This window comes from Trachurus trachurus (genome assembly GCF_905171665.1).
Source record: "Trachurus trachurus genome assembly, chromosome: 17".
Classification (NCBI taxonomy): domain Eukaryota; kingdom Metazoa; phylum Chordata; class Actinopteri; order Carangiformes; family Carangidae; genus Trachurus; species Trachurus trachurus.
In genome coordinates this window covers 32,872,282-32,884,717 of record NC_139900.1, presented here as the reverse complement: position 1 = coordinate 32,884,717, position 12,436 = coordinate 32,872,282, and the positions used below count along the sequence as shown (strand labels likewise).

General features: G+C 46.2%; 1 protein-coding gene across 6 annotated transcripts in view; it reads left to right on the top strand.

Moving 5' to 3' along the window:
* The window catches only part of LOC311000505 (myomegalin), a 46,518-nt gene that overhangs the window by 16,008 nt on the left and 18,074 nt on the right, over nucleotides 1–12,436 (top strand). For 4 of the 6 annotated variants that reach the window (XM_083991239.1, XM_083991238.1, XM_083991236.1 and 1 more), the window contains exons 7-28: nucleotides 1,032–1,169; nucleotides 1,272–1,391; nucleotides 1,497–1,589; nucleotides 1,694–1,918; nucleotides 2,002–2,160; nucleotides 2,255–2,356; nucleotides 2,923–3,060; nucleotides 3,219–3,398; nucleotides 3,600–3,794; nucleotides 3,894–4,076; nucleotides 4,152–4,268; nucleotides 4,360–4,440; nucleotides 4,564–4,670; nucleotides 4,781–4,923; nucleotides 7,515–7,633; nucleotides 7,783–7,958; nucleotides 8,095–8,482; nucleotides 9,545–9,749; nucleotides 9,841–9,957; nucleotides 10,079–10,347; nucleotides 10,434–10,648; nucleotides 10,861–10,978. In XM_083991239.1, the coding sequence (XP_083847365.1) occupies nucleotides 1,032–1,169; nucleotides 1,272–1,391; nucleotides 1,497–1,589; nucleotides 1,694–1,918; nucleotides 2,002–2,160; nucleotides 2,255–2,356; nucleotides 2,923–3,060; nucleotides 3,219–3,398; nucleotides 3,600–3,794; nucleotides 3,894–4,076; nucleotides 4,152–4,268; nucleotides 4,360–4,440; nucleotides 4,564–4,670; nucleotides 4,781–4,923; nucleotides 7,515–7,633; nucleotides 7,783–7,958; nucleotides 8,095–8,482; nucleotides 9,545–9,749; nucleotides 9,841–9,957; nucleotides 10,079–10,347; nucleotides 10,434–10,648; nucleotides 10,861–10,978 (3,588 nt within the window). The remainder of the gene's footprint in view (nucleotides 1–1,031; nucleotides 1,170–1,271; nucleotides 1,392–1,496; nucleotides 1,590–1,693; nucleotides 1,919–2,001; nucleotides 2,161–2,254; nucleotides 2,357–2,922; nucleotides 3,061–3,218; nucleotides 3,399–3,599; nucleotides 3,795–3,893; nucleotides 4,077–4,151; nucleotides 4,269–4,359; nucleotides 4,441–4,563; nucleotides 4,671–4,780; nucleotides 4,924–7,514; nucleotides 7,634–7,782; nucleotides 7,959–8,094; nucleotides 8,483–9,544; nucleotides 9,750–9,840; nucleotides 9,958–10,078; nucleotides 10,348–10,433; nucleotides 10,649–10,860; nucleotides 10,979–12,436) is intronic. The other 2 variants (XM_083991240.1, XM_083991237.1) reach the window with 1 other exon arrangement.

Here is a 12,436-nt window from a genome sequence, read left to right as displayed (position 1 = left end):
TGTGTGTGTGTGTGGTCACGTACAAAGAGGTCATTAGTCTTTTCAATAAAGTAGAAAATAGATCATAGAGAGAAACAGTATTTTTTCATTATTTTAAACCAGTATTTACTATCTGTTCAAAGCTTAGGATCCACAGTGACGTCTGTGTAGCTGCTGAACACTCTGAGGCATGGACACAGCCTGCAGCCTCCCAGTTTTTTGAGTCGTAAAATTAGGTTGCAGCCCACGAATATCTGCACCATTTTGCAAAAACAAGCGTGTGTCATTCTTTGTGTGTGTGCCATATCAAAAAAGTCACCCTCCTCAAATTAATAATCCGTCGCAATCAGTTTTGGATTTGCCATTGAATGAGATGTTCCTGCTCAATAAGCGTGTGTGATGTTGGTGCCGTGGCTGCCGACTGAAGTAGGTTAGATGTGGCGAGACATTAAGATAGAGTGACTCCTCCACTGGCCTATTTTCACTCAGAGCCCTTGAGGCAAAAGTGATCCACGCAATGTCAGACCACCCCGTCATCTCACTACTGGTTGGCTACTACAGTAACGCCACTGAAATGATAAGTTAACTTTAGTGTTTCTATTACTGTAGGAAAAAATGATTGACATTAAAACCTGAATAATGCATAATGAATACATAATCTCAGCTACATGAGGTCACAAGTCGGTGTATCATGGCGATACACTTACTGTAGTTTGTGAAAGATGAGTTATTTATATGCTGGTTATGTAAAAAAAAAAAAATGGTAGCACAGAACAGTTTGGACACACTCACTCGTGGTAACTCATGCATGCAGATGATCACACAGCACTCCGGAGGCTCTCTCTCTTCTCATCACGGCTTTTTACAAAGTACACACATGAATGAGCAGAGTTTCTAAATGTTGTACACATCCAGCGTTGCATAATCCGCCGTGGAAGTTAAGCTGCCCTTTAGCCTCTGTATTTTTCATGGTTTCTGAGACTAAATATCTTCTTTAAAAAATAATGCAGCCGCTCTCTCTTCTTACTTTTATTGTCTTATCGTCACCACAGACTCTGGTAGAGGAGCAGCAAAGTCAACTGAACCAGTATGAGTGTGCGGCCGGTCAGTGTGTCAGCGAGCTGCAGAAGGCCCAGCTCCAGGTCCAGTCCCTGCAGGCCAAGATGCACGAGAGCGAGGCTAACAACATGGTAAAGACGCATAGAAACGGCTTTTTCATTACAGGCGGTCGTGTTTGTTACAACCGATGATACTGTAGCAGCCTAACGGTGATCTCTGTCTCCGTCTCGCAGAAGCTGCAGGAGAAGCTGAGTGAGATGGAGTGCGAGCTGCGTTCACTCCGCCAGTCTGCTCAGAGTCAGGAGAGAACCATTCAGGGCCTCAATGAGTCTATCAGCACAAAAGACAATGAGGTATGTGTGTGTGTTTTTTCTTGTTTTAAGTAGTGAATAAACAAAGGTCAGTCTAGTCAACATGGCAGGATCTGTGCTCAAACATGTGGTTGGTTGTGATTTAAGGCCCAGGATCTGTACCAGATGATTGAAGGGCAGAACACCACTCTGTGTAAGCTGCGAGAAATGGCCCATCGTAACCAGCTCTCTCAGTGCAAGGTGAGACATGATGACAAACCCTGATCCAGAATAATTCCTCTAACATGCTGAGAAACCATGTCTCCTGATCGGTGACCTCTTGTCTGTGGTCATTTCTTGTCCAGGCTCCAGAGGGGGTCAGTGAGTCCTTGACGCTCGCTCAGCTGCAGGGCGAGCTTGTGGGGGTGCAGAGCTCCCTGTTCTCCCTTGGCCTGGAGCTGGAGGCAAGCCAGAGGAGTCTGAGACAGAGCCAGAGGCAAGGGGACGACCTGGGGAGGTTCAAGGACAGACTGAACTCCGATCTGCAAGAGGCGCTGCAGCACAGGGAGGTCACCGAAAAACACAACCAGGTCAGTGCGTTTGTGATTCTGTGTGAGAAAACTGAACGCAGAAAGCAGAAGACGTATATAACCTCTTCTTCTTTCTGTCGCAGGACCTGCGCTGTGCCCTTCAGAAAGCTCGCTCCGAGCTCCAGGCTAAAGATGCAGCTCTGAAGGAGGGTGACGCAGAGAAGCACAGCATGCTGCAGGAAAAAGAGAGGAGCATTGCACAGCTCAAGCGCTCTCTGCAGGACAAGGAGCAACAGTTACAGGTAACTCACACAACACTGCGCACACATACATACATACAGTACACTATCGGGATACACACATGCTTTGATGTCTAAAAAATCTTCACATCTGCAGGAGTACTCGGAAATGTTGGAATCAGCAGGAAGCTCCAAACCAAGAGATGCTCTGCTGGAGAAACTCAGAGAGCGCATTAAAGATAGAGACAGAGCTCTGGAGGTAAAACACTAACACACACACACACATTCACATACACCCCAGGCTCAGACGTGACTGACAGTTTGGTGTAAATATTGAGTGGATGCAAAAATGTGGGTCAGTGTACCCTGCAGTGCGTGAAGCACGGCACAGTCATGCTTGGTTCTTATCATCAGAAAAGAGACGAGTAGGCAAAAACCCTCAAAACTAATACTTCAGCACAAAGTTCAAAACCAATGTACTACAAGATCTTGGTGGGAGGTGGGAGTAATAAGCAGGTTGGGGATGATATTTTATGATAAAGTATACCAATCACTTAATCTTCAGTCGATGGAGAAGTTCCCAAAAACCCCATTTCATATCCTGACCTAGTTTGTGAGGAAAAAAGACCTTTGAAAACTGCTTATCAGCCCCTTTTTTCTTTTTACTGTCAAACTCAGAGCCAAACACAATAGAGACCATGATAAATGTCACAGCCGCCGGCGCCCAGAATAGCAACAGTGTGATTTATTCCCCCCTCCTCCTCCTCCTCCTCCTCCTCCTCCTCCTCCTCCTCCTCCTCCTCCTCTTCCCCTGACTGTCTGCAGCGCTCCATCGATGACAAGTTCCGCTGTCTGGAGGATTGCGAGGGCCAGGTGAGGAGGCTGCAGCTGGCCCTCAGGGAGAAGGAACGGGACCTGGAGAGACTGCGCTGCATCCTGTCCAACAACGACGAGACCATCACGGTACGCCGCGTCAGATCTTGTGCTTTGTACTGAAGAAAGCCCCGTGCTGTGGAAATCAATGGAGATGCACATTCTAGATATGCAACACGTACACGAGGGGTTATATTTAGTGTTTTTGTGTGTGTGTGTGTGTGTGTGTGTGTGGTCTTGACCTTCAGAGTCTGGACGGCTTGGTGCGAGGCAAAGAGCTGGAGCTGGAGCAGGCAGCGGAGGCCTACAGGAACCTGCAGTGGCTGAAGCAGCAGAGTGAGGAGAAGGAGAGAAACACCCTGAGGGAGAAAGACACCATCATCAACCAGCTACAGGCAGCACTGCAGAGCCGCAGCCAGGAGACACAGGTAACATACACACACAAACACACACAAACACACACACACTGTTTTATGCTTTTATTATCATGGCTTCTGTTTGCTGTGTAACATTCAAAGCTTTGGAAAATCAGCCCTGGTCAACCTGTTTGTTCACTTTCATATACACAACAGGTGTGCTGATGCAGCCTTTTCTCACTGTATGTTGTGTGTGTGTGTGTGTGTTTGCAGGATCTGACAGCCGCCCTTGTTGCCAGAGTTCAGGCCGGCCCCACCGAGGTGGTGGAGGAGCTGAAGGCGCGACTCGCGCTGAAAGAGAAGCTGTTCCAGGAGCTGCTGTCAGACCGCAGCCGCCAGTCTAATGAACACCAAACACAGGTCCAGGATCTGCTCAACACTCTCAGCTCCAAAGACCAGTATCTGCAGGTTGGCCCACACCACATCCATCAATCTATCAGTCGGATATGCAACAACAAAAAAAAGCCGAAAAGCTATCAACTCATTCTCTCCCTCCTTCTCTCTCAGGACTACTCCTACAGGCTGTCCTTGGTGGTGAGCGAGCGGAGCGGCCAGCTGCAGGAGCTTCGCAAACAGCTGGCGTTGAGAGAGCAGGAGCTGTGCGAGCTGAGGCGGCACAAGGAGAGGGAGGCGGGAGGAGAGGCGGAGCATCTGCAGAGTCTGCTCAAAGAAAAGGAAGCCTTTATCAAGGTACCTGTCCACGAATGAGCTCTGTTGCTCTGCGTCCTGTGGACCCTCATCCTCACAGTGTGCTTTCCTCACCAGGAGCTGATGCAGGGCCAGGAGGAGACGATGCAGCTGTCGTCTAAAGAGAGTGAGGCGGAGATGAGGGCTCTCCAGGAGGAGCTGCAGCTGGTACTGAAGAAGGAAAGGGAGGCTCAGGTATCTGTGTGGATGACCCATCAAGAAATCATTGTAGTATTTTTTTTTTTATCCTACAAATGTTAACTTCCTGTGTGTCCTCTCCCTGCAGAAGGAGCTCTCTGCTCTGCGTTCATCTTTGGCTCAGCAGCAGGTGGATGGAGCTGCCCCAAAAGACAGCACGGATCACCAAGTATGATTTTTTTTCATCATTTGCAATATATCAGACAATATTTAGAGGTTTGAGTGACTTGAGAATTGTGTACATAATGTATTCCTTCCTTCCCCCTCATCCCTCCCTGACAATCTGGTCTAGTGTGTGCTGGAGCAGCTTGTGTCAGAGTACAACAAGCTGAATGATGCCCTGAAGGCAGAGAAGAGATTGTACCAAAATCTCATGCAAATTCACACCAAGAGTGACAGGTAGGGAAGCTGCACCCAGCCCAGATCCCTGTACAAACAGTAAGTTGCCATTTGTTTTTTTGCTCTTACCCTAAAGACACCACTTCTTTCTCCTTCTCTCCGCCTCGCAGCAGCTCAGAGAAGATCCAGGCCCTCCACACCGAGCTAGACTCAGTTCAGGCGCTCCGTGGACAGCTGGAGGACGTCCTGGCCAGGACCCGTAGCATGGCCTTGGTGCTGGACAGGGCTGCGAAACGGCAGCCTGACTTTGGAGGTGGGGATGGGCAGGGTCCAGCCTCCAGGGCTGCAGGGGGCACCGTCACTAATGCTCTGTGATGCTCACACTCTCTATGTGAGATGAAGCTTCCTGCAGCCACTGATGGTCAGTTTTATGAAAGAGATTTGGTTCCAGTGTGAACACGATAAAGCACAATCAGCTCATCATGGTATGAATGAAAACCAAAACGCCGACCCTCAGTCTGCAGGAAGCTTCGTCCTGACAGCACAAGCACTACTCACAGGAGAATAACCTTAACTATATGAAGTGGCAACGTGCAACTCAAGTCTTATTTATTAATTGATTTTCGTGTGGTGTGAATATGTTTTTCTATTGTTTCATGATAACCTGCCTGCGTATTGCTTTGCAGTGCGACTGTTCTGTATTGCCACGTCTGTGTACTGTCTCTCACCGGTGTCACTCTTCCAGCCTTTACTGTCACAGTGAAGTTACGTCTTGTGGAGAAACTCAAGCTCATGCCTTACAGTGAAACGTCTCACCATCCATCATTTGTTTTTTCTATCATCTGTTCGTGAACAGGATGTGCACACTTAACAAGGCCCAAGATACAAATCTAGAAAAAAAAAAAAAAAAAGATGGCCGAGTCGTTCCCCTCAGTTCAGCTTAACCCCGGATTTCTTCCATACTCACTTTTATACTGTAAACCTGCTCTGCTCTAGTTGGATTTTAGTCAGACTGATATGCATGAAACATATAAGGTCAGCCACGTTAGATATAAGGCGCTAGTTGCCCTGATTACTTCTAAGTAACATTATGGTAAAGTTAATATGATATGTATTGTTTTTAGTCTTTTCTGCTTGTTGAACTTCAGTTCAGCTCTGTACCAACATAGCAGCTAGTTATAGTCTGCACTGTGCTCTCTATAAACCACATGAGATGTAAATGCCAGAAATAATAGTTGCTCATTAAGTATTTACATTAGGCAGAGTACATGTTCTTGGGATGTGTGCCCTGATCACTCATCTGGCCTCAGAGATGGAATCCTTGTCAACACGTTTCTCTTTTTTTGTATTTTAAATGCAACAAAAAAATAAACATGTGCAGCTTTTTGTCAAAAGCAGCTCTGTTATGATTTCTCTTTATTGTGTTGAATTGGGAGTTTGTTTTAAGAATATCCCAAACCTGAAATCCCCCCCACGTGCTCCTTGATACACCCCTCCACCCACAGTGTGTTTTACAAATCTGAACCATCCCTCAGAGTAGAAACTCTGTTTACATGTCGTCCTCAGTTTTCCCTCTAGTTTGTCCAAATATATACGAACACATACATTATAAATGTTTTGAAATATTGTCACACATTAAAATGTTGTAAGAAGTTTTCTGTCGATAAACATCTACATGTAACGTATGTTTCCGATCCAAATAAGTGTTTTTCGTTCATCTCCCTGATCCCTCATGCATGAGATTGTGGCATGGTTTTCATGTTTGCATGGCTGCTCTGCTCTAATGCCCAGTTAAATGACAACAGTAAAAAAAAAAAAAAACAATATCCACCAAATAAGGGAAGCTCATGTGAGCCCTTTATTTAAAATTAACTAATTATTCCCTGATTATAGACAAAAAAACATGAAATCCATGTTAGTGTAGATGACAGATACACGACCATGAACAGACAGGCCTCTTTCTGTGGCTGTATGTAGTGTCACAGTGTGTAAACAGGGCCCCACGTTCACTCGGTTCAGCTTACAGAGCACATTGTTCAATCAATAATAACCCAGCACTTTTGCCCCAGCCCACATTTCCAGTCCTCTCATAAGCAGCACAGAGAGATTTCATGAATTTAACTTTCATCCTTGTTTGTGGGTGGAGACATTTTTAGCTGCTAAGTCTCTTTAAACGTTCCTTTGTGATGAAATAATCCCATAATAATTCCCAATGATACAACGAGCAACTGTAGAGATACACACCCATACACCTGACTCACCACACATGCGTAGTTTGTTATGTGTGTGTGTGTGTGTGTGTGTGTCTGTTGTTATTGGTGTCTATTATGTAAAATGATTTTCCTTTGGAATTCCTGCCAGTCATTTTCCTCTGAGCCTTTTGCTCCCTGGCAGCGAACCAACTTCCATTTATGTGTTCCTCGCTCGCTCTCTGTGCGAGTGTGTGCAGTGTTTTTTATAACACATACACAAAAAAGTACATCGTGTTTACATACTATGATTTACATACTATGATTGACACATGATTTTCACCAGCATTTTGTGTGTGCGCGAGCCCAAATCCATCACATTTGTTTCAGTTGAAATGTTTAAACATGAACATTTTACATGAACACACCCATACACACACTCTCTCTCTCTCTCCCGTACTGGGTTGTACCTCCTTGAGTGTGTTCTTGGCTGTCCGGCAGTGTATGACATAACATTTCCCCTCTGTGCCACAGTTTTCTAAGTGGTGATTCAGTGTACAGACAGAAGTGTGGAAAGAATGGGGTAGAGGGTGAACCAGAGAGAGGGAGAGACGCAAAAAAGTAAAGGAAAGAGAAGAGAAACTTTGGATTAAGATTTAAACAAGAGAACAAACAGTGAGAGAATATTGTCCTTATATGGTTGTTGTGATTCCAGAGCTCAGCACAGAGGACGAGGAGGAGGAAGGAGACGATGAAGATGGCAGCAGTGATGAGTTCACAGACAGCATCGAGGATGATGATAAAGTGACAGACAGGAGCTCGGCCTTCATTCAGGTAAAATACGTCTTTTCACATTTAATCGTTATGCACATGTAAGTTGAACAGTTTCTCTATTTATCTATCGATTTCCTACTGATTTTAACGGTGGTCAATGTACAACCCTTGAATTTAAATAGAATTTGACCTTTTTCTGACTTTTTTAGACCCCTGTGAAGTCTCATGAGCCTGAGGGTGTGACCGGAGGACTAGTGAGGGGGGTGCTGACCCAGACAGCTGATGTAAAGCAGCTTGAGGAGGCAAAGAAAACACTTGAAGGCCAGCTGGGGGAAATAAGACTACAACTGGAGAAGGATGGCTACAGCTCTGTGGCCCAGATGAGGTGTGTGTTCCTCTGAGAGATCTTTAAGAAAGTTTGTTTTTTTGAGAGGATATGTTGTGTTGTTGTTTTTGTTGTTGTCTCTGCCAGCTCCTCCATGCTGATGTCCTGTTTCCTCTTTATGTCTGTCTCCCACTAGGAGTGCACTGCAGATACTGCAGGTGGAGAACCGGGCTCTGAAAGAAAGCCAAGGACGAGCTGGAGTCCTGGGACTGAGGATGAGCACAGAGAACAATCACAGGGGCCTGAACCAGGAGGAGGAGGAGGAGGAGGAGGACGAAGAGGAGGAGGAGGAGGAGGAGTATATTGAGGAGGAGGATATTGAGGAAGAGGATGGAGAGGAGGATATTGAAGAGGAGGAGGAGGAGGAGGATGAAGAGGAGGAAACATCACCAGTGATGGTGGGGAAGCGAGGTCCTCTGCGTGTCAGTCTGGTTGAGGACAGAGGGAAGAGGCACTGCATGAGGCCACGCTCCCTGGACCTGGGCAACCGGACATCCCATCATCACACACACCAGACTGAAACGGTAACTACACATCAGACATTTAAATAGATAGATAACAATGTTGATGACTCAGCAGCAGCTAATGAACATCACAGATGATTCCTCTATGAGTTATATAACAGGTTTGAGTCAACACAACTAACAATATGTTGTGTTGTGTTGTGTGGTGTTGTGTGGTGTTGTGTTGTGTTATGTTATGTTATGTTATGTTATGTTATGTTATGTTATGTTATGTTATGTTATGTTATGTTATGTTATGTTATGTTATGTTATTACGGACTCAGCTCCATACAAAAGACACGATACAAAAACAGACAACACAATACATATAATAGAAAATGTTGAAAGCTAAAAGTTCACATTTAATAATAATCATACAATATACATTTCTAAAAGGGTAGAATAATTGAGGTTAGTATCTAATCAAATATCCAATTACATTTTCAGACAATTGCATTTGTAAACTTATTGGCAATACAGTATCAGAAGTAAAACTTCATTTTGAAGGATGGTTAATATTAGATAATTGAGGTACTGAAGTGTAATGATTTTTTTTAACATATTGTCAATTCTCCAGGTTGCAGTAAATAATGACTACAGTCAACACATCATGTTTTTAAACTGCACTATATGGGAAAGTGAAGTGGAGAGAGGTGCATCTGGTAGACTAATGATGTAAAAGCACTTTGTTATGTTCCACCTCAGGGAATAAAACAGTGCCTATGCTCAGTGCAAAGCAGATCTCAGTGATCTGTGTGAGAGCAGCTTTGCCTCCAGGCCTTGTCCTCCTTTCCTCCCTGACTTCTCCCCGCTCTGCTCTCTATTTACGGCCTCTGTGAACGGGCGTGATGTTCTTTTAGTCTCGTGGTTGTTTACAGAGGTAATGGAGCTCTCGCTGCTGAACCTTCGCATGCTAAAATATTTAAACAGTATCAGGATACTAACTGTATCCTGGAAGTGATGATTAGCATGTCAGCGACAACATAAGCTCCCATTTGTTGAACTGATGAAAGTGATGTGCTGTACCTGCAGCATCCTTCCTTTGTGTTTCACGTCAGATGCTTTAACACTTTGTTGCTGCAGGAGGGGGAGCCTGTCGGTGACGGTAGTGAGGCAGGAGCGCTCTGGCAGGACATAGAGGAGGGTTTCCACGAGCAGGCGGCCCGCCTCCGCTCTGATCTGGCTCTGAGCCGCCAGGAGAACAGAGAGCTGCAGGAGAGGCTGATGGTGTCTGAGGCCACGGTCCACGCTCAGGCTGAACAACTGAAGGACTACAGAGATCTGCTCAGTGAGTTGCTGTCAACGAGAATGCTGAAACCTGAACCAAACATTTCTTAGTGTACAAGAATTCACTCGTTTCTATTTTCGTGTCCCTGCAGCAGAGACATCGGTCCAGCAAGCCAATAAACAGGTGCAGGTGGATCTGCAGGATCTGGGTTATGAGACTTGTGGTCGCAGTGAGAACGAAGCAGAGAGAGAAGACACCAGCAGCCCAGGTAACTAAACGATTAAAAAAAAGAATCCCTCTTTAACAATGAACCCAAAATGATTCTCCGCCTGTGAAATGCACTCGTTAATCCTGCAACAATGTGTCTTGTGCATCTCTTCGCCCTGCAGAGTTTGACGACCTGGAGATGTGCACGTCGCTGTCCCATCAGCAGGACTATGAGGGTGTGGCCAGCGGCTGGTACTCGGGGAACTGCAGCAACAACAACAACAGAGGAGCTTACGAAATGGGCGACGAGTCCTCTCTCCAGCACCTGGTCCAGGATCTGCGCTCGCAGCTCACCCGCTGCCACAAGGTGATCCGTGGGCTGCAGCTGCGTGTCCGCTCCCTGTCGGCCACCAGCGACTACGCCTCCAGTCTGGAACGCACCCCGCGCAAGGTAGTGCCACGTTAACCACCGCTCTGCACCATTGGATGTGATATTACTGACAAATCCATGGACTGATTTTGATCCTTGCCTTCAAGGTCAACTGGGCGTTTGAGACATCGCCAGCCCCCAGCGGTGCGGAGGAGGACGAGGGCTGGATGTCTGACACCCAGGGGATTCGCTCTGGGTCCAAACCCAACAGGGAGCTGCAAGAGTTGATGGCACGAGTGGAGTCACTGGAGGCAGAACTGAAGAGCTCCAAACTGGAGGGAAAAGGCCAAGGAGGGGAGGGGAAATGTGCCACCTGGCCTGGGTGAGTGGAGACTAAAGAAGCAGTGGTTAAAGAAAGAAAGGGGAGTTGGTTTAGTCAGGGTTATCTGTGCATGTACACCCTAAGGCACCTTTATTGGATGAGATTCACATGGGGAATGGTTAGTCATAAGACTTGCAGCCTGTGGTGCCCTAAAAACATCATAACATTCCTGTTAACTCCTTCTTCTTCAATGTTTTTCCTCCCCTGCACAGGAAGTACAACTCTTTGATCCAGGCACAAGCTCGGGAACTGTCCCACCTGAGGCAGAGGATGAGAGAGGGACAGGGAGTCTGCCATATCCTCACCCAGCACCTGGGTGACACCACTAAGGTATTCCTTCATCCATTCTCCATCTGAGCCACATTGGGACGTTTCATGATCGATCTCCTTACTCACACTAACCTCCCATGTTGTAAATATTTTCTATGACATTAGGATAATAGGTTACAATAACAAATGCTTTTATTTTGAAATAAGAATGTGTTATGTTGTCTTCCGCCAGTGTAGCTTTTAGACGTTAGTTCAGAATGTTACTGTTGCTAAGTAATAACGTTTAGACGTTAGTTGCTACAAAAGAATGTTGCTGTTGCTAAGTAACGAATCTGCAATTTCCTCCTCGTACTTTTATGTCGCCGTTGTTTGTTTTCCTCGCTTGTAACTGTGTTTCCGTGTTTAAATCAGTAAATATGATCGGCTTGAATGAGAAACGGCAGTGATGGTCAGTTTTTAAGAAGCTTCAACAACTTTGAAACAACACATTTTGGTGCCGAAACCCGGGATTTCAAGAAGAAAGACTGTGAACGTTGTCAAGTTGGAGCTACCGTTGAACCTGTCATTAACAGCGGAGATGGCCGAGCAATACGAGCGGATGAAACGGAAACGAAAGACGATCCGCACCTCCACAACGAAACTTTTGACTCGTATGGAAGAGGAGGTGAGGAAGGAGGATGGACCCGACTGTGATAAACTCCGTGAAATGCTGTCGGTGTTGGTGATCAAAGAGGGAACGTTAACGGACTTGGACAACGGCATCGAGGATGAAACGCCGACGGAGGAACTGGAGGCAGAGATCGCGACCACTCAGGACTACCAGGACCGCATCATCACACTGAAAGCCCGGGTCGATAGGCTCATAAGGACGACGCGGGACCCCGTGAGTGAGCGGATGAGTGACGCAAGCTCTGGCACAGTAAGATCAGAAAGCAGACAGACTGTTAAACTGCCGAAGCTGGTGATAGAAAAATACGACGGAGATGTAAGCCAGTGGCAAGAATTCTGGTCCCAGTATGAAACGGCTATTCATGAGAATGACGCGCTGTGTAAGAGGGAGAAGTTCACCTACCTGAGATCCTATCTGACTGGAACAGCAGCAAGAGCTGTAACAGGACTAAGCATGACTGATAGGAATTATGATGCAGCAGTGGAATTACTACAGAGCCGTTTTGGAAGAAAAGACATTGTAATTAGTGCACATATGTCCAAACTGTTGAACCTGGCTCCTGTGAAAAGATCATCAGATGTTGCAGCACTCAGACAACTGTATGATGAATGTGAAATTCAGATCCGGAGCCTGGAGTCCATGGGAGTTCACAGTGACACATATGGCTGCCTGCTCTGCCCAGTACTATTACAGCTGATACCAGAGGACATTGCATTGGCCTACACACGCAGATCAGACCCAAATGCTGAATGGAAAGTGCCTGAGCTCATTCATTTCCTTCAGAATGAGGTTCAAAGCAGAGAAAGAGCACTTCAACTGACCAGACCAGGTAACACACAAAGGGACAT